A 19,190-nucleotide genomic window follows, 5' to 3' on the forward strand; every position below is an offset into this window, starting at 1 on the left:
GTTGAGTGTATTAAGGCCAGCTGCTGCAGAAGCAGATCAAGCTCTCAGTGTCAGTAACCTCCTGAATATAAAACAGGCCACTGTTGTAAAAGATCAGGACTTCTGCAGCAGCAGAAAACCAAATATTTATTTTGGCAACAGGAAGCACGGCAGAGAGATAAAAAAGGGATGACTGACATGGGGAGTCACGCATCGTAATAACCCAGATCCTCCCTGACAAGATGATAGCTGTATGACATGACGTGCGATGCATTTACAGCCACTCAGAGCTGCTCATTCTGCGTCCTTGCGACTGTGAGCCTGTCCCGACGGCCTTTTGACTCTGGAGAAATTGGTGTGAATGTGTGTTTCATTGTCACATCAAATCTCCCTTCTGGTGGTAACAGAGGCATTTGACAAAAGTGTGATGAAGTCTTAATGTGCAGTGTTTTAGCCCAGTCTGTGAGTGAGTGTGTGTGTGTGCACTCATACCCTATTGCAACATACTGTATGCTTCCTGCTTGGATGCCTTAAATAAGCATGTGTAATGTAATCTAATTAGATCTGCCTTGACACAACAAAGACAAGATTAATTAATTGAGCTGAGTTTTGCACGCAAACACACCAGTGTGTTGTCAGTGTAGGAGCACACGGGTATGTGTGCGTGCATGTTATTGTGTCTCTTGTCTCTTGTGGCTCTTGAGCAATATTCCTCAAATTAGGGGATTCCAGTTCTTTACCACCACAACAGACACACACACAGAGACACACACAAAGTGTGAAGTGTGGCAGAGACAGTGATCAGTGGAATAGGTGAAATAATCTCAGACATTAGGGATAAGACGAAGTGTGTGTGTGAATGAATCTGACATGTCAAGCCATACAATTATGCTTATTTTTAACATCGTTCATCCTCCGTCTTTGAATCCATTTGTGCTATAAATGGAGTATTCTACATCACATTAACAACAGGTGTGGCTTCGCTGACCACCTGCTACCCACTCCACACACACATACAAATCCAGCGCTAAAGGCGGTGACAGAATGAGAGCACACTGAGGAAGAGCGGCCTTAACACACTAATTCTGCATCAACACCCTCCCACATACAGACAGAGGCACAGTGTCAGGATAGGAGAGCGGGCAACACGAGCAGATGGAGAGAGGACCAGAGAGCCATGGTGCTTTCATGTGCTGTGGGAGATATTGCCACTATGACACAGACGTGCATGAAGGTCAAGGCTAATTGTTTAGGATTCAAGATTCAAAGCGTTTACTGTCACGTACACAGTAAGGAAACAGGTTTCCCTGTACAATGAAAGGTATAATAAAAATAGAATAAGTTAACAAAATAAGAAATGAAGAAGAGCATGTAAAAAAGTAAACATAAACCATGAATAAGTCACATAGAGCTATATACATCAATGTGCATGTGTGCTACATCAGCTGTTGTCCAAACTCAGCAGGGAATGAATAATTGTGCAAAAACTGTCAGGAGGTAAACAGCATGGTACATGTGCAATATTGAATATTAGTGCATTGTTACAGACTCTTGTCAGCTGTTGAGGAGTCTGCACTTCACACTCCTGTACCTCGGGCCCATGGGGAGGAAAGTGAACAGACATTGTGGGGGGTGCTCACACTCTCCGCTACCAATCCCCAGAAGAGTCAGGAGCCAGTCCCAGAGCATGGGGTGTAGTCCGAGGAAGAACAGTTTGTGGGTGAGCTTGTGGGGGATGACCGTGTTGAATGCTGATCTGTAGAGAGCATCCTGATGTAGGAGCCTTTATTCTCCAGGTCTATAAGGGTTAATATAAGAGAACATAAATAGAAACTTCAGGTTGAATTCATGTTTTTTTCCTATTTTGTTTACAAGCTACATGCTAACAGTACACAGCACTGTGCTTGTGCAGCTATGATACAGTATATTCAGTCAAGATGTGATTCATATCACTGCAGCTTTAAAACATGTGGCTGATGGATGATACGAATAATATTCTGTCAGCTCAATGCTAAATAAAAACCTCTAAAATCAATGAGTGTCACAGGATCTATTTTTGACTAATGTACCCTGCTGGTCATGGTTGAACTGTTGATTACTGTGACAAGTTATAGGGTATTTACAGATGGTGAACTGGAAGAAGAAAGACGCTACAGCCTGAGGTGCAATGTGACAGTGACATCTGACTGTGGAGGAGATAAAGGGCCTTTGTGTGTTGGAGTATATTACACATGTTATTGTGTGGTTTTAATGTGAGGTTCCAAGACACTTCCTCTGTCTATTTAACTCATCTTGAGTAATGAAATGAAAAGTATACACGGAGCTGGGAGGCCTGCTGAGAGCAATATGTAGCTTGTCACTTTTTTAAAAAACAGATCCCAGCGTGACTCAAGGAAGAACAGAATTACGTATCTGAACTGCAGTTTTAATCACAGCGAAATCCAGGATCAACGTTATTTGCACTTGCTGTGGGCTTTGTTCTACATGTCACTCATATGGGAAATCAACAGTGATCGAGATCAATCCCCCCTTATGGATTTACACACGAAGCATGCATGCGTGGAAAAAAGGTCAAAAAGGATGCACTGATGGTACTGAGTGCTAGCAGGTTAAACAGCATCTTGTGAATATTTAAATATTGATAGACTTGGATGTAATCCCTGAGCACCAGCAGCAGAGCACCAACAATGATAATTACAGCAGGATTGATGCTGTGCTAGAAATAGATCAAATTTCCCACCTTGATGAGAGCAAAGTGGGCTTCATCACCTAACTAGGTCTCTCTAAAGCCAGTGGTGATTAAAACATACACAGATGACCTAGATAAGTAGCAATCAAGGTGGGAAGGTGGGAGAGAGAGAGAGAGAGAGAGAGAGAGAGACCGCCCACACTTCTCAGGCCTTATTATGACGAACACTGTGGGATTCATTAAGTACGCTGTGCCATGTTTTTCTCAATCAAACGTAGTGATTTTAAGCACACTGCACAGTCAGCCTGATTTGTGTGAGATCCCTTGACAAAAATGCCCATCTTTACAGATACACACAGTATCTGGGAATTGACAAAATGCTAACTAATCAGGGTTTTAATTGCGTTTGATTGCTATTGTTCGGGGGATTCTTAAAAAGGCTTGTTAAAATGCTGCTTGGCTTCGATTCCTGAGGCAGAAAATCTTGAGAAGAGGGTGATCATTGAGTTTGAAGACTCCCTGGATACACATCTCACATCACTAAACACCACACACAGTGAGCTTCCTGCAATGAACTGTTTTATAGTTTGGAAACCATAATAATTTGCATGCATCTGAATCAAATTGGTCCCTTTTATTGATTCTATAGTGGCACAGTGCAACGACTGTAGGACAGTTAGTAACCCTCAGTTCAGTTTAATATCTGTTTGGTGTGTCTGTGCCTGGATTCAATTTTCATACACTCCTCTGTTAAACCAAAAGTGAAGCTTTTCCATTTTTTATTTAGTCCCGCTGGCCCAGGTCTTCGGGTTGTTCGATTGGCACTGCCAGGTAATTTGTTTGCCTGTCCAGCTTAGTTATTATGAAAAGTTTGTTTACTGTGAAAACACTCCACTTTCAAAGCTAAAGAGAAGTTCAATATGTCAACCCAATTACAAAGATGAGCAATTAGCTTGTCTGTGTTTTTAGTTTGTTGTCATTGGAGTATAAGGATTTACTTTGGATTCTCATCTCCTCGGTATTACTGTTCAGAGGTCACATCAGTTAGGTGGAGAAAAATGGAACAGGAGTTGTAATAAGGATTTCCAGGCAGGCTGCACTGATTCTTTTTTTATCTGTAGAAGCATCACCAGCCGGCACAGACAGAACAGAAAAAAAACTCTCATACAAACACCAGACATCCTCTCAGAGCCTGGTAAGACTGAATGTAAAGCTTGTGGACAAAGTCTGGCAACATGGAGTTAACGCCTCTATATTTGGTTTCAGGGTTTAAGCGTACTGAAAACACAGGGGAGCCCAGCAATGGGGGGAAGCATTGTGTTTAAGAAGAGCTCCTAACTCAGTACCGACAAAGAGCAGCACCAGTGCACCACCCAGTGTAGGTGAGAGGTGTTGCATGCAGAAACCGAAGTGGTACCAACCACAAACATCAGGCATCAAAAAAGGCATAAAGGTGCACCATATAATACTGATGAAAATCTGTGAGGTTCTAAAGTGTTATTTAGCATCTTGCTCATGTTTTCTAATTCATGACCTGCACATATGAACCCTAGTAACTCTGGAAAAGGTTTACAGCTTGCAACTTTAAGTATGTATAAAATCTGATCAAACACACACACACATACACACTGACTGGCAGTTTTAAAATGTTTATTAAAAAATAAAATAGAAAAAAATATATTTACATAAAAATGCCAAAAAAAAAACAAAACAAAAGAAAAAGCTGGACAGTGGTTCCCTCTGGCCACTGGTAACTAGGTGTCCATTTTGAGGGCCACTGCTCACATGGATCAGCCAGGACATAGAAGGGCTGCCATCTTTCTCAAAACAACAGCCACCAGTTTAAAATCCAATCATTGTATTGCAATGGGGTTAATATTACATTGCATCTACATGTACATGTGCACGCCGAGATCTCAGCTGTCGCAGCCACTCTCCTTCCTTGTTTTTAACGGCTCATGTTACACCCATCTGAAGACAATGTGGCAGAACACTATCAAAAACGTTCTTTGTAACCGTTTCCACCATCATGAGATGCACAGGCATTATAATCCATACAGACTTTCTTAAGATTCTGCATGTTGCTGTAACCCATCCAAAGGCTTTCCATTTCTGATTTCATTCTCTCATCAATGCTGGTTCTAATCTCTAAAAGCAGATATGGCTGCTGGGGTTGCTGCTTAGAAAGGTTACACAGGCTTCACCAAATAGATCAATCTTGATATCCAATTTATAGTGGGCTAGGATTGCATGTGATTGTTGGAAAATAATCCAGACAGAATTACAGGGTGCCACTAGACACATCTCTGAAAGTCTGCTCCTGTCCAATCAGTCTGTAGTGTCAATAACTATTATCATTTGTCAAAAATCATGAAACGTGGAAAAAAACTTCTATGATGGAGGAGATGATTAGCTCATAATCTGCTTTTCCTGTGACCCTCAAAACATCCAAACAGAAACCCTTCATCTGCGACTGATGCAGTCAGCTGCAGTTCTGACAGATCAGAGTTGCCGTTGTGTGAAGAAACAAAAACAATTAAGTATTAAAAGTACTGAACGATCATCAGTAAAAAGTCAAGAATTGTTGGTGGACACTTTGGTGCACCTGCAGGGTGCAAGTCGCTCCCCTGTGTGCACTTGCTCATGAGCAGTTGGCTGTTTTGATTGAAAACCTGTGATAGCAAGTCTCTCTCACGTTTCACTACGTCACACATTACACAGACCCAAACCACTGACAATAATATCCCCCATTCCTTACATTTGACTGATAAGATGTAGAAAACTAGACTTTAAAACATATCAGGGCCTTCATACAAATACAAGGGAGTGAGGGAACAGGGCTGTTGTTCACATGAGTTGGCTTGAGAGTCTGATGGTCAGTGACATTAATCTAGTCCAACAAGCACTGTGTCGTCATTGGAAGAAAAATAAATCCCAAACAGAAAATACAAGAGTTGCCACAATAATTAAGAGTAATCCACTTGCATAGTAATAACACCAGTGTGTGTAGTGTTAAGGGCGAGTCACAGCCTTCCACAGTCTTGTATGTTGCTGTGTGTATTTGTGTGACACGGTATGCTCGCGAACGTTGTACACACACACACACACGCACTCCAAGTAAACACAAAGAAAGGCATTGCAAACAATTAGCGGAAGTACCTGGCAATTAAATATACACAAGATTCCTGAATGGAATCAAAATATAATTCCCTTTCACTAGGGTCCTTGGTTCAGGAAGACCCCCCCCCCCTCCCACCCCATTCCTCTTTCTCCTTTGTCCAAGACCAGAAAAGGAGAAAACCTTTTCGCTGAGCATCATAGTGTTGGTCTGCACTGATTTCCAGCTGTGGGCATGAGCTTACCACAGCTCTGAGATCAGATATCCACAATCATGCCCCTCATCTAGACAGTTAGCACACAGGGAGTTCTCTGACCTGCTATCAGTGGCTTTATGCCCTCTTACCCTAATCTTGATCTTCAAATTCAAGTCAGATAAGCTGCTGCCTACTTGGATCCAACCCTTCTACAACATGTAATAAAAAGAGACAAGCACAAAAAATGAACCACTAATGCACCACCTGGAAGCCTTTCTTTTAAAATTACCTCCAGTGGAGGCCAAGACAAAAGCAGCAGGCCACTGCCAGCCTCCTCCTGACTGGCAAAACATGGCAACAACACAGCCCCAGTAAGAACACACATATACAGAGATAACCAAATACACACACTATCACCAGGTGGGCACTGCTAAAGTCTATGCCTTCTCTGCCAAAACAGGAGTGCATCTTCTCCCCTCATTTTTAGAGGACATCCCAGGGTGCAATTTTCATCCCTCCACTTCCCTCCAGCATGCCTTTGACTAACTGGACTGAGGAACAAAACTCTCACAGGGGATTTATTGTTTATCTCGTCCATTTTCCCAAGACAAGTTAAGAAAAAAAAATGGAGGGAAAATTCTAATCCCTTTTTGCAACTGCTGTTTTAAAGAGGGTAGAGAGGATGAGGAGGGGGCCTTTCAACTGGGGTCCAGCTCAACCTGATGATACACAGGCTTACACTCTCTCTCTCTCTCTCTCTCTCTCTCTCGAACACACACACACAAACACACACAAAACGCCAAGTGATAAACACTCGCACACTCCAGAGATGCTGCCTGGGGAAAGGTTTCGTAAACAAAAATTAAAACTCTACAAAAATAAAATAACAGTATAAAATGCCTTTACATATACACACAACATATTAAATAAGCTCTTACTTTAGTTTCAAAAAGAAAAAACAACATTATTGCACAAAAAATTTTTGTTCTTAAGTAACTGTAAAAAAAAAAGAAAAAAAAAAAAAAGAAAGAAAATAGTAACACTGACCCACAGGCAGCTTGGCTGCACAGGTCAAAACGAGGTCAAGTGAAATTGGCAATGCCATCACCGCCGAATCCAACAAAAACAGCAAGAGACCTGAAAAACGGGTGAGGAAACAATACTGAAAGTAACATAATACTGAAACAAAAAAATTTACCAAAAGTCATGCAGAAATGGAAAGGTACAGATAGTAGGAAGAAGATGCAGAGATGAGGGCTGTTGTTCCATGTCACGGCAGCCCCAGTGTGAAAACTGCTGGTCTCTGGTCCTCTGTCTGCCTGTCCATCCTCCTTCAAGACGAACGAAGAGCCAGGGTTTGCAGCCAGAGCGGAGAGGGAGGAAAAGTTAAGGGTGGGAAGAGGAGTGGCTTCTATCTGCTGAGGCTAACCGGAAGGCTGTCCCTCTTTCTGCGTCGCCAAGTGTTGCGGTGATACTGTGTGTGTGTGTGAGTATGTCCGCGGTTAGCCAGGACAGCGTTGTTGACTAGCGGCGGGTTGTGGAAGCCCTTCACATTGAACTTGGCTCCATTCTAAATGACAGAGAGAGATAAAACAGAAAAAGGAACACTGATAAATGATCTTTCACTGATGATGTCACATTATCATAATCATATCCATATCATATCATATCATAATCATATCATATCATATTTAACTTTTTGTGGCATTGAACTGACAAGGTAATCAGGTAGGCTAAACCTGACAATGTGAATCCGTAAGTAAATACCATGTACTGTAAGGAGGTTAAGAAATACTGATAAATTTATACTGAACTATAACTTTGCTAAAGGTGTATTTAGTAATCAATCTCACTGTGCTCTTGTGCATCAAACCTCTATGTATTGTGTTGCAGTGATTTCCATTGAAATGTGTGATCTAACCAGCTAGCCGCTAGCTTTGTGTGATAGACCTTTGTGACAAACGTAGCATGAGAGGTTCGGGTGTTCATGTGATGTAACCTAATGATCCAACAACAACCTGTTTGAAGATGTGCTGGATGAGCTACATGACCTGTTCTCACTGTGAGGGCCAGGGCACCGAGGAGTATAATGACAGAGGCAGCACATGTGGAGCCTGTTTTCTCCATGTCCCCAGCATACAAGCAATTTTATCAAGCAACAGTGTGTGGGGATCACATATTAACATGTTTTTAACCACTGAGTGAATGCACGTCTGCATGTCTGAGAGAGCAAGCTGGCATGGAATTGAATTGTTACCTGCATGACTGTGCTAGGCTTACAGCTAAAAACAAACCCCAGACACTCTGCCCATCCTGTCTGTTTCTTCCATGGAATGAATTAGGCTACACAACAGCAGGCTATTTTCACTGAGACCAGACTCAGGCAGACTTCTGGACACAGCCATAAGGCTCATGCAAATGTTCCTTACTCTTCTACATTTTTTTTAATAATCAGCCAATAAATATTTGTAGATTATAGCACAGCGCATCCTCATGAAAATCTCTTCAGTGTCTCACAGCTACAGCTGGACAACAAATTCTAGAACATCAAGCTCATTTCCTTTAAACTGAGACTAAGATGAAAAGACTGACACCACTCTCATGGCTCCTGAATAAATGATGCTAAAGTTAGGCAACAAGTAGCTTAGCATAAAGGCAGGGAGAAGAGACAAAGCCAGTCTGGCTCTGTTGAAATGGAGAAAAAGCTAACATGTTGTATCCTGTACAAAAACAACAAGCTGGCAGTCTTTAATCACTCATTAAATTCTAACAAACCAGCAGGCAGTAAGAGCTAAAATAGGATAAATCTCTCATGGATCATGTGTGTAAATCCATGTCTGAGACAAGGTTGTCTTGAAAAAGTGCAATTTGAGTGTGATTTTGACATCCGGCGCCTACCTTATGAGTGTGGCTGGAGTGGGGGCTGGGCGGAGGCTGGGGGCTGGAAGGGGCAGGGGCATGAGCATGGGCTGGGGGGTGCATGTGGAAGAAGGGGGGGAGCCCAGTGTCTATACACACCTGTCTGCCAGGCATGGAGTGCATTGCTAGACCACTGGGCAGTGAGACGCGAGCCTGGGAGAAAGAACGGCGACAATTCATTACAATCAAAGGCAGCAAATCATTGGCTAGAAATGTAATATATTATATCTAAATATGACACATGCACCCATTTTTCAACTCATTAATAGAAATCACTTTACCTGTTGCCATTGCTGCATGCCTACCTGTGATCCTGGAGGCAACAGCAGATGTCCTCCTATGGGGGGTTTACCGGTGCCCATGTTGAGGCCTGGAGGTAAAGCTAGGCGGAGGTGCGGGAAAGACGGGTATGCTGGCAGGGGTGGTGGTGGGAGGGGGCACGGCAATGCTGAATCAGAGTCCTGACAAATCAGAGACAAAGAATGTGTGAACAATGCTGATGTTGTCACCTGTAGCTACTGTACGATTCCATTGTTATGCACCTGGATACAACAGGTTGCACTCCTTCCAGGCAGAGAGAGTGAAATGTCTATATAGCAAATAGTAAATTAGGTGTATCACTAAAATCTGTTATATAAAATATGACATAGCATGAAATACTAATTTACATAGGTAACACCTAAGTCAGCAAATGTTTACTAGCTTTTCATGGATGTTTAATACCAGATTGTGTTAACCACCATATAGACTAAAAGAAATAAGCATGGGGAGATCACAAGACTGGCAATGTCCTGCAGCAGGAGTTAAACCACTTATGTCATAGTTACATATTATGAACACATCTGACTACATAAGATATTTTGCGTAGAACCATTCTGCCGTTGCCTGCTTACGTTGTCAGATCCGGACAGTGAGGAAACAGATGAGGCCGACGAGTGTTGCTGAGGGCTGGAGATGGACATGGGAGAGTCTGCACTGTGGGGTGACACAGAGTCCCTTTGCTGCTCCTCTGATCCAACACCCCCACCCAGCACACAGGGCTCCTGCTCTGACACTGGCTCCTTGGGAGGCAACCCTGGAGACACGCGGTAGGGACATGTGGGACCAATAGCTACACACATTATACTTCTTATGTTTACGTCAGAAACTTAAACTGTATATTAAAATCAAGTACCTCTGTTGTCTGTCCGTGCTGAGTCTCTGCCCCCCCACTTCTTAATGATCCATTCCCTGTACTCAATCACTTCCTGCGTCAACCTGATTATCCTCCCCAAAGTGCTGCAGGGACGAGAACAGACATGTTTAAAAAGGCGCACCGCTTGTCTTCATAGAATCTGTAATGAAATGGACTGCAGTCAAACCTTTCACAGTCTTTGTTGGGATACGACCGTGCAAGTGGTGACACTGCATGGCTCAGAACAGTGTAGGCATAGTCAAACACTTGCTTGACGTGCATGGCTCCATAGGAACCCCTGCCCACATCATTGCCTGCAGGAAAAAGACAAAAAAAGGTTTCTAAACTTGTTATACTTGAGACCACCACCAGATGGTGCCAGAGCAAAAACATTTCAAACAATTATTTAACATTATCTTCATTAAAACGTTACGTGGATGAGATTGCAGATAATAAAATATTGAAAATGCGCAGCTCAGGGGCCGGCAACATAATAAAATACAGACACAGGACAAGGTTACAGATAAATATTCAAAATGTAAATGCATAAACCACAGACCTGGAAGCAGTGGGTCCTCTATGCAGAGCATGGAAGGCCTGTATCCATTGGTCATGGACTTCATTATTTCCTCTTTAGCTATGTATGCACCTCCATTTTTGATGCGGATTCCTGTTTTCAAGTAGTTGAAATAGCGGCCGTACAACTCAAAGAACTCGATCAGCAACACCCCCAAATTCTCACTGGGGTTTCTGGCGTCGATACGAGGATGGAGCTGAGGACAGAGAGGCTTGATGACTATTCATGACAATTTCCCTCATGAATTTTATAAATAAACAAGTCCATAATACACAGTTCAAACTACTGTGGTAATACCTGTAGGAAACTGATGACCATGAGGATGAGGCTGTAAGAGCTGATGCCGCCAGTAAAGACTTCATTAAGGTCTCTTTGCAGCAAAAATTGCTTCAGTACAAAGATCAGGTAAGGCAGCACCGGATACTTCTGAAAGTAGACGGCAGAGTCAGGTGTGAAATAAGAATGGCGGCAAGTTAAATGAAAGGGAGGGAATCATAAAAAGGACTAAAAGCTATTGAATTCAGTAAGACAGAAATGGTTGTGTTAAGTCTGAAGAAAGGATCCAAATGACTATGTCAATAATTACAATATCATTATGGGTGTGAATCTTTGGCTAAATAACAGCTTGGTTCTTAATTTGATTAATGAGCACCCGTTTTTCCCTTAAGTCAACTCAGACTCATTTAAAGGACTGTAAAAATTAAACACATATTGTGGATATTTCTTCTGGCTTGTTTTCATGTAGGATTTACCAGAATTACCTGTGGCCTCAGTTGACCAATCAGTAGAAAAGCTGTGTTGCATTTGCCAATCTACTTGATCAACCTGTCGGATTTGCTTTTCTTTTAGGAAGCTATAATGCTTCTATAACGAGTTAAGTTTCCTGTTAAAGTTGTGATCGAGGTAATTGTGGTTTTTTGTCATTTTTTTTAGTCAATGCAAATTACACATATTCATGAATACTCTTATCTAGCTGCCAACTGGGTCAAACCTTCTAAAAAAGGTTTTCCGTGTAACTCCAGAGGGGCCTGAATGTGGGAATTGCAAATATCTCCATTTTCCAATTGAAAAGGCAGAATAGCCTCCTGGCAGTGTGTATCTGTGACAGTGGAGCAGCAGTACTTGGACTTCTGAGTAAGTATATTGAGATGTACAGTGCTCTGAACTGGCTGCAAGGGAATTTGACAAATGAGCATTAACTTTGAGGTGACCTCCCAATGACAAGACTGCACTGAAGTCTGTCACACCCATGCTTTAACAACATCAACTATCTCTGCATTGATGTAGAGTGCAGTTGTCAACGCCAGGCTTTCAAGCTGCAACATGCGCTCTCAGAGAATTAGAATACAAACATGCAAGTACAACAACAGACAAAAGCCAAAACCTGACAGCTTGCTGGAACACCAGCACCTGGAATTCCTTCCCTGCATTAGCTACTAAAACCGTGACTAAAGCAGGCAGAAGATTCACAGGGTGAAATTCACCTCTGCTGAGTAGATTTGGCAACAGCAGCTTCACTAACACAAACTCAGGTTGAGTTAAGTGGAGCTTATACTGAGCACAGTAAGTGGGGTCTGTTCCAGCTGCACTTTGGAAATGAGATGGGGTGAAGTAAAGTGTAATGCTTTAAACTGCTGGCTTGCCTCATTCACAGAGGGAATTTCCAAAGTTCTGTATTTAGACCCCTCTGTAAAATGGTAATTATGCGACTCCTCTGGTGTCTTTTTTCATTTAAATATGTCTACATGACCTCTTCCTGTACTCTTCCTCCATCTGCATGTACTCTTAGTTACTCCTTTACCTTTGTGTTATTTGTCACCTCCTGCCCTGATTTTAAAAGAATAATACATGACCCAGAAACATCTCCATTGCAGAGGGCACTTCTTACCTTTACGTAGTCTTTAATGAAGCTTGCAGCCTTGACTCCGGTCTCTACATTAAAACTAATGTCCACCTTAACCTCAGTCTCCTGGTCTGTCAGTTTGATGATTGGCACCTTAACGAAGTTCAGGCAGAATATGTTAGCAAACAAGTCATTATCTACAATATTTCTCAATGTGTGCCGTAATCAGAGGGAAAAAAGGGAGCATGAGTCCCATCTGACAAGCTTTTAGTAGGAATAGCTAATCCCAAAATTAAAACTCAGCCTTTAACTGCTTATTATAATGTCAGACGAGGAGCGACTGAAGCTTGCAGTGGTTTGCCCGGGCTGTGTGCACACCCCACAGGATGATTGTGCGGGGTACCATTTTCAAAACTACCACTGTGGGTTTACAGCTATAAACACTCCTGCAGAAGTAGGTGCACACATTACGCTGAGCTGTAGGATGATGGCTTTGACACAATGAAGGGAAGTTGGCATGGAGCTGGGCCAAATAGTGAAGTATCACTGACCACAGCTGAATACATGATGACAGGTTCTCATTTTTGGTGAGTTTGAGTTGTGTGCACATTATACTGGTATCCAACAAACAGCAAGCTGTAGGAAAATGGGCAAATGTGGCACCTGGCAGACTGTAAATGAGGCTCTATTTTTTTCCCTCCGCATCACACTGACGTAACAGAGTGAAAAGTTCTGCTACTATCAACTATGTTGAAGATATAAAGAATTCAATTAAGAATTAAAAAAAAACTTTATTCATCCTGCAATGGGGAAATTGCATATCACAGAAATCATTAATCAGCCATGACTTCATTACAATCTGTATTATGTTGGAGGTTTATTTTAATGGTTTTGACTCTACTTAAGGACACAGTACATCAACATGGTTAGAAAGGTGGGTTACTTGTACTCACTGTAGCCTTGTCCAGCACTTTAATGGAGAATGGTTCAGCCACATTATGTTTGCGAAGAGCTTGTTCTAGCTCTTGTAGCGGCGGACGCTCCCACTTCCCAAACACCACCAAGTCAATGTCACTGAGGGGTGAAAAAATAGTAAACATTAAATTACTGCCCAGAAAAACACACCAGGAAGGAAAATGGTACAAATACCAGACTTTACCTTGTCGGAAGGTACAACCCTGTGCTGAAGCTGCCAAATATTTGGACCTGGAAAAAAAAGCGTTGAGGAAACAGGGAAATGATGAGCAAAAATCACAGTAGTTTAACCATAATCACAGCATGCGTGTTGGCATTTTATTGCTTGTCATATCACATGCTAACCATAATGGGCTTGGCGAGAAGCTTTTGACCAATTATAGATCCTGTGTCGTAGTGATTGTGTATATATCCAGTTCAAATGTTTGCAAACTACCAGGACCGAGGTATTTCCGGGTTCCATTTCAGAGACGTTAAACACTGCCAAGTTGACTAAGCTGCCAAATTAAGTATACAATGGTTTTGAAAAAAATCAGCGCTTGGGGGGCTGCAAGTGAAAGCTCTCCAAAGGAAGCAGAGTGGAGTTCTTTCCTCTTTTCCTCTAGTAAATACGATGAGGCAATAGCACAAGGACAGGCCAGGATTAATAGGTTGAAATGAAAAGAGAGGCTGGTACAAATCAGAGACTTGATCCATTTACCTGACAATGTGGCTAACAGTGGAAGTGGGGAAGACTGGCAGCCAACAAATCACCGCTGCACTGTGTTTTACATGATTAAGTAATGAGGAGCGCATTACATCAACCCTAGCTCGGTGCACTTTTCTCAACCAGATGCAAGGCCTTCCAAAGCTAATTCCACACATAGTCCAAGTACTATAAATACAAATGAATACCAATATTTTTAAAAAAAGTTGTGTTTACGTTTTAATTAGGTTTGTGCTAAGATCAAATCAATGAGTTTTGCCAGGCTTGGATATCTGTGAATCTTAATTAACCAATGTAACTTAAAGCAAAACCACCAATTCATGTGAACTCATGCAAAAGTGAAACAGTGAGATTTATGAGCAATCTGACATCACAGATTGTGTTTGAGCCAATAATTTGTCCAAGAATGAACTGCATGATTTAAGAGGCTACTCTAAGATATGGAGAGGGCTGTTTCAAATAGGCAAATATGTTTGTTTCTTACATCTGCAGTGGGCCACTGCTCCTTGATGATCGTCTCTATCCGGTTCACCACCTCCTTCCTCATAGCTGCCTCTTCCGGCCGAGGAGACATGAAGTTGTAAAAATCCATCACCTCTTCGTGGAGTCTACACAGAAAGGTGGATGATAAACAAAGGTTATTCTCACCACCATGATACTTCAACTACAGACAGACACCTAGGGGGGGAAAAAAAATCAAGGATTGTAAATCATCTCAGATGATGACAAAATGACAATAAAAGTATGACACAAGCAACCCTCAATTACACAATTAATTTTAATCCAAACCTCATTTCCTAATCTAGATTTAGCCCAATGCATAGCTGCACTTCTAGCACCTAATGTAACCACTACCACAAAAGCAAGCCAGAAATCAAGCGGTCATAGTGAGAATGAAGATTTTGCAGAATTCTTATTATCTTCAGTAAAAACATTTGGCCATGCTGAGACCAATACAACACAACACAACACAACAACACAAAACTGAGGTTTCCAGTGGAATGTGAAAAGAGGGTTCAGTAAAAGGCCTCCTGTTGATATGATTTTTGTGTTGTGTCTCTGGTGCTGTTTGACAGCACAGATAATATAAAAAATTCTGACCAGTCACATGCTTTCGAACAGTGGGAGCCTGTTCAACCCTATGGCCATTCATTTTCTAGGAATGCATGCCATGATGTCAGTGTGAAATACAGAACAGGGGAACTGTCAAAATCAATTACCAGACCCCTAGAGGATATGCAGTCGGCCCATGTGCCCACTCCTTGGCCAGAAAACCAGTCGGGCCAGGATGTATCCGTGCCCATGTACATGGGGTATAGTTATTGTTGAGAACTCCAGAGTCAAAATAAGAACTACTTTCACAGCTGTCTCTGGAAAACTAGCTTCAAGTCATACATTCTTCACGCTTACGACATCAAAACATTCTTCCACAGCTTTAGGGGCCAGCATTAATGCAATCAATTGTACTCAGAGTCTGCCATAAGAGCCATGGACATAGTTTTGCATTAATCCAAAAATCATTCTCCGACCATCACACCATCAGTTCCGTGTAACTACACAGTTATTTGTATTATATTTTCAATTTGAAGAGTAACTCCAGGCACATGTCCTACTTCAAAGGGGGATCCCTGTAGGCAAACTAATGCATGACAAGTCAAGGCAAAACTTGCATTGTGAAACCACAAAGACTTAGAGAAAATTAAATATGTTATGAATTAACTCTTTGTTGGAAAAAAACAATAATGAGTATCCTTTCCAGAGGTATGGGTGTTGGGGAACTAAGCATCAAGCATGTGGAACTGCTTTCATGACAAACACTGATTCCTTCTTACAGAAAATTCCCAGATGGGTGCAGGCACCCATTCCAAATATCACAAGTTCTTGCAACACATTTGGAACTTCTTTGGTCATTTGTTTTGTGAGAAGGCATCTGTCAGAGCCAAAATGATCACTGTTATAAGCAGAAAGCTCAATATTCAGTTTCACAGTTCTTATAGCACCATCAGTGTAGGCGGCACAACGCCTACAGAGCATCCATACACCAAACAGCAGAAAAGTGTGGTTAATGTATAAAATGATATCTGTTGGAGGGTTTTGAGGTCAGTTTGATCAATATGGCTCAGGTGAGTTTAGATACAACTTTGCATGGAGAGTTCCATATAGAATGACTAAATAACACAATACTCAGAACTCAATTATCCAGATTAAATATAGAGATAGATATAATTTTGCTGACTAAAATTTGTTTATTTACATAAATAAGCCCCAAAAAAAGTTTCAGTACAACCTCTCTACCAAACCAAACATACGCCCTTGGTTGTCCCACCATACTATGGTAGCAATCAATTATGCAAAACTGAGGCAGTAGTAGTCAGACGTTAGGTGTGTAACCCTGAAGCGTTGACAGGCACTCACCCGAGGACCCCTGGGTTGTACTTCCTCGTCTTCCAGGGCGTCCAAGTGCTCGCATAATTGCTATTAGTGCAGTTTGAAAGCAAGTAATTCGTCCCATAAGTGCTCGCCTTGTTGTCACTTTTCCTTCGGCCCGGGTGGTGACTGTGTGTGTGATTTACAGGTACAGAGGGGTGAACCTGGTGAAGCTTCACGCAGATCTGCTGTAAATTGAAAGCCGGGTGTTCCTGTAGGTGACGGTGGTGGTGTTGGTACAGGTTGACATTATTATCCATGCTGTCGCTCAAGTTGAAGAGCAGGTTGGCACCCCCGACGTTTTTGTTAATGTTGCCCGTGTCATTCCCACCCATAGTCCTCTCCAGTGAGCAGCTGGAAGGGGGACTGTCCGTTCCGGATTCCTGCGAAGACGAGGAGGAGACGGATCCCGTCTTCTGGGTCAGGATTTTTCCCTCACCTGGTTCCGCCGTGCTGAAAGAGTTCTGTGTGTTCCCATTAGAAAGCGTTATCCCCATCGAGGAAATCGCAGTGCCGTTGATACTACTACTGTGTGTAGTGCCGTTCATGATGCCGTGATGGCTGCTGCAAATGCTCTTGCTCGATGCCACCGCGGTCGCCACATTTTTTAAAACATCCAGCGCAGCGTATTTCACACACTGGTTGTGGTTTTGATTGTGGAGTTGCTGCTGCTGAGCGGAGAGCGTCCGTACTCCCTGAGAGGTCTCCCAGACGTGCATCCATAAGGCGTTCGCAGGTCCTTTCTGTTCGGGCTGAATCCAGGCTACCCTCGGATCCATTCAACTTCTTTCTCTGGTAACCCCCCTACAAGTATCTAACAAACACCAGCGAGCCCGTCTTAAATCTGCGCCGCACCCTGGACCTTTCAAGGGTCGCTTCACCGTCCGGGATTATGAAAAGAGACGTATTTAAACATCAAACCGAATTAGGACCATTGATAAAGTGGCCCTTTACACCGCTAGCTGCAAAAAATGCTAGCTGATCCCTACGGGAATTCAATATGGCGTATTCTCTTCAAATCTATGCGCATGCGCTGTTCCAGGGATTTCTTATATGACTGCGCCCCCCATCCACCCACTCCTCCATCACTCGTGGATAAATTGCACAGAATAAATAACACGATTTTTATTTGGTAAATGTTTAATCGACTAACAACAACAACACGGTAAAACATCAGTGATAAAAAAAGAGACCAGGTAATCCAAACGAGAGGTTCAGTACACTCGATTTTAACTTCCCGGCAACCGACAGAGTGGGGGAGGAGTGGTGGGTGGGTTCACAAGGGATACCCCTCCACTAAAAGCAGGGGGTGAAAAAGAAGGTGTAAAGAGTAGGCATATATTAAAATGGAAATTAGAAGGATGTTATATAATTACATTATTAAGTGTGGGGCTTTTAATAATCAGTGCCCCTTTTGTATCAGTTTCTCCTTTTTCTCATACACAGCTTTATTTGTCCAACATTTAATAATGCATTACATAAATGGGGTATGGAGGCATTGAAATGCTGTTTTTTTTTCTTTTCCACTAAGCATTAATAGAGCTCCTTCTCTTCTGTTTGTCATTTCTAATGCACGCTGCAGCCCACAAATCCAAATACTCATTTTCAAGAGGTAATGCTCAGCAGGTGGTGTTGATCATTTCAGACTGTTGTTTGCTGCCCAGCCTCGGTAGCAGCCGTCTCCCAACCCATTAAGCTGTGTGATGGAGGGGCGGCAGGCTGCATAAAGGCATGAGCAGCACCTTCTGGGGGGTGTGTGCATGTAAAAGACAGAGTGAGGGAGTCTTGCATAATGCCCGCCCCCAACCTCTCACTCTCACGTGCAGCATGTGACAGAGTCAAGGAAAACCCCCCAGAGCAATCTATCTGTCGGCTAGGATATGTAGCTCTCTGTGTAACACACTTGGGCATATACACAGCTGCTCACTCCCACTGTACGCCTGTAGAAATCCAGGCTCTTCTTTATATCTCCCTCTATCTAACACTGTATGAGACACAGAGGTTTGACTGACACACAGGATTGAATAGGTTATTCTATCATTTTTAATGTCAGTCTCAGCTCAAGCCAAAAGCCCACACTGACTGTGTGCCAGTGTGCGTGTGTTTGATTTCAAGGCTGGTTTGCTTCATTGTCAGCTTTTATGGGATTACCACATTGGTGACAAGTGGACCACAGCCTGCACACACACACATACACAAGGCTGGAGAAGTCAACAATATGCTTACAGGCATAAGAGTAATAGCTGATAATATTAAGGAAGCAGGCAGTTGTCTGAGGCTGCATGTGGTTTGAATAGTAATGAGGCTGCAGCATGTTCCAGATATTTAACCCACATTAGCGGAAAGCTGCATTCACAATGTTAGCAGCTCTTTCTTTGCGTGGACATTTTGCCTGAGGAGTGTTGCCCCCGCTGTGCGGTTAGGTGCACTGTAACAAGGACACCATTGCAATGGACACAGTGAGTAGCATCTAACTGCAGAGCAGCAGCTCCAGCACATGCAGATCTAGGCCAATGAACTGCCCTTGCAGTTCAAGCTAAATAATTGCAGTTTAGACATGCCATTGTGTGGCAACTGCATGCAAAAA

General features: G+C 42.6%; 1 protein-coding gene across 4 annotated transcripts; it reads right to left on the minus strand.

Annotated features, from left to right (window-relative positions):
- Positions 1 to 7,056: 7,056 nt before the first annotated feature.
- On the minus strand, positions 7,057 to 17,617 carry tent4a (terminal nucleotidyltransferase 4A). Of its 4 annotated transcripts, none has more exons than XM_028399985.1 (13): positions 16,592 to 17,617; positions 14,661 to 14,784; positions 13,655 to 13,701; positions 13,449 to 13,569; positions 12,541 to 12,648; positions 10,950 to 11,078; positions 10,635 to 10,848; positions 10,263 to 10,389; positions 10,076 to 10,179; positions 9,795 to 9,976; positions 9,207 to 9,362; positions 9,001 to 9,054; positions 7,057 to 7,552 (listed from the first exon to the last, which is right to left on the minus strand). In XM_028399985.1, exons 1-13 carry the CDS (start codon positions 17,380 to 17,382, stop codon positions 7,394 to 7,396), a joined length of 2,316 nt encoding a protein of 771 aa, XP_028255786.1. In that variant the 5' UTR covers positions 17,383 to 17,617; the 3' UTR covers positions 7,057 to 7,393. The 4 variants fall into 4 exon arrangements, with proteins under 4 accessions (XP_028255786.1, XP_028255784.1, XP_028255785.1 ...); XM_028399983.1 differs by having other exon boundaries at positions 8,881 to 9,054; XM_028399984.1 differs by having other exon boundaries at positions 9,183 to 9,362.
- Positions 17,618 to 19,190: the final 1,573 nt, after the last annotated feature.

Source organism: Parambassis ranga, chromosome 2, assembly GCF_900634625.1.
Source record: "Parambassis ranga chromosome 2, fParRan2.1, whole genome shotgun sequence".
Taxonomy (NCBI): domain Eukaryota; kingdom Metazoa; phylum Chordata; class Actinopteri; family Ambassidae; genus Parambassis; species Parambassis ranga.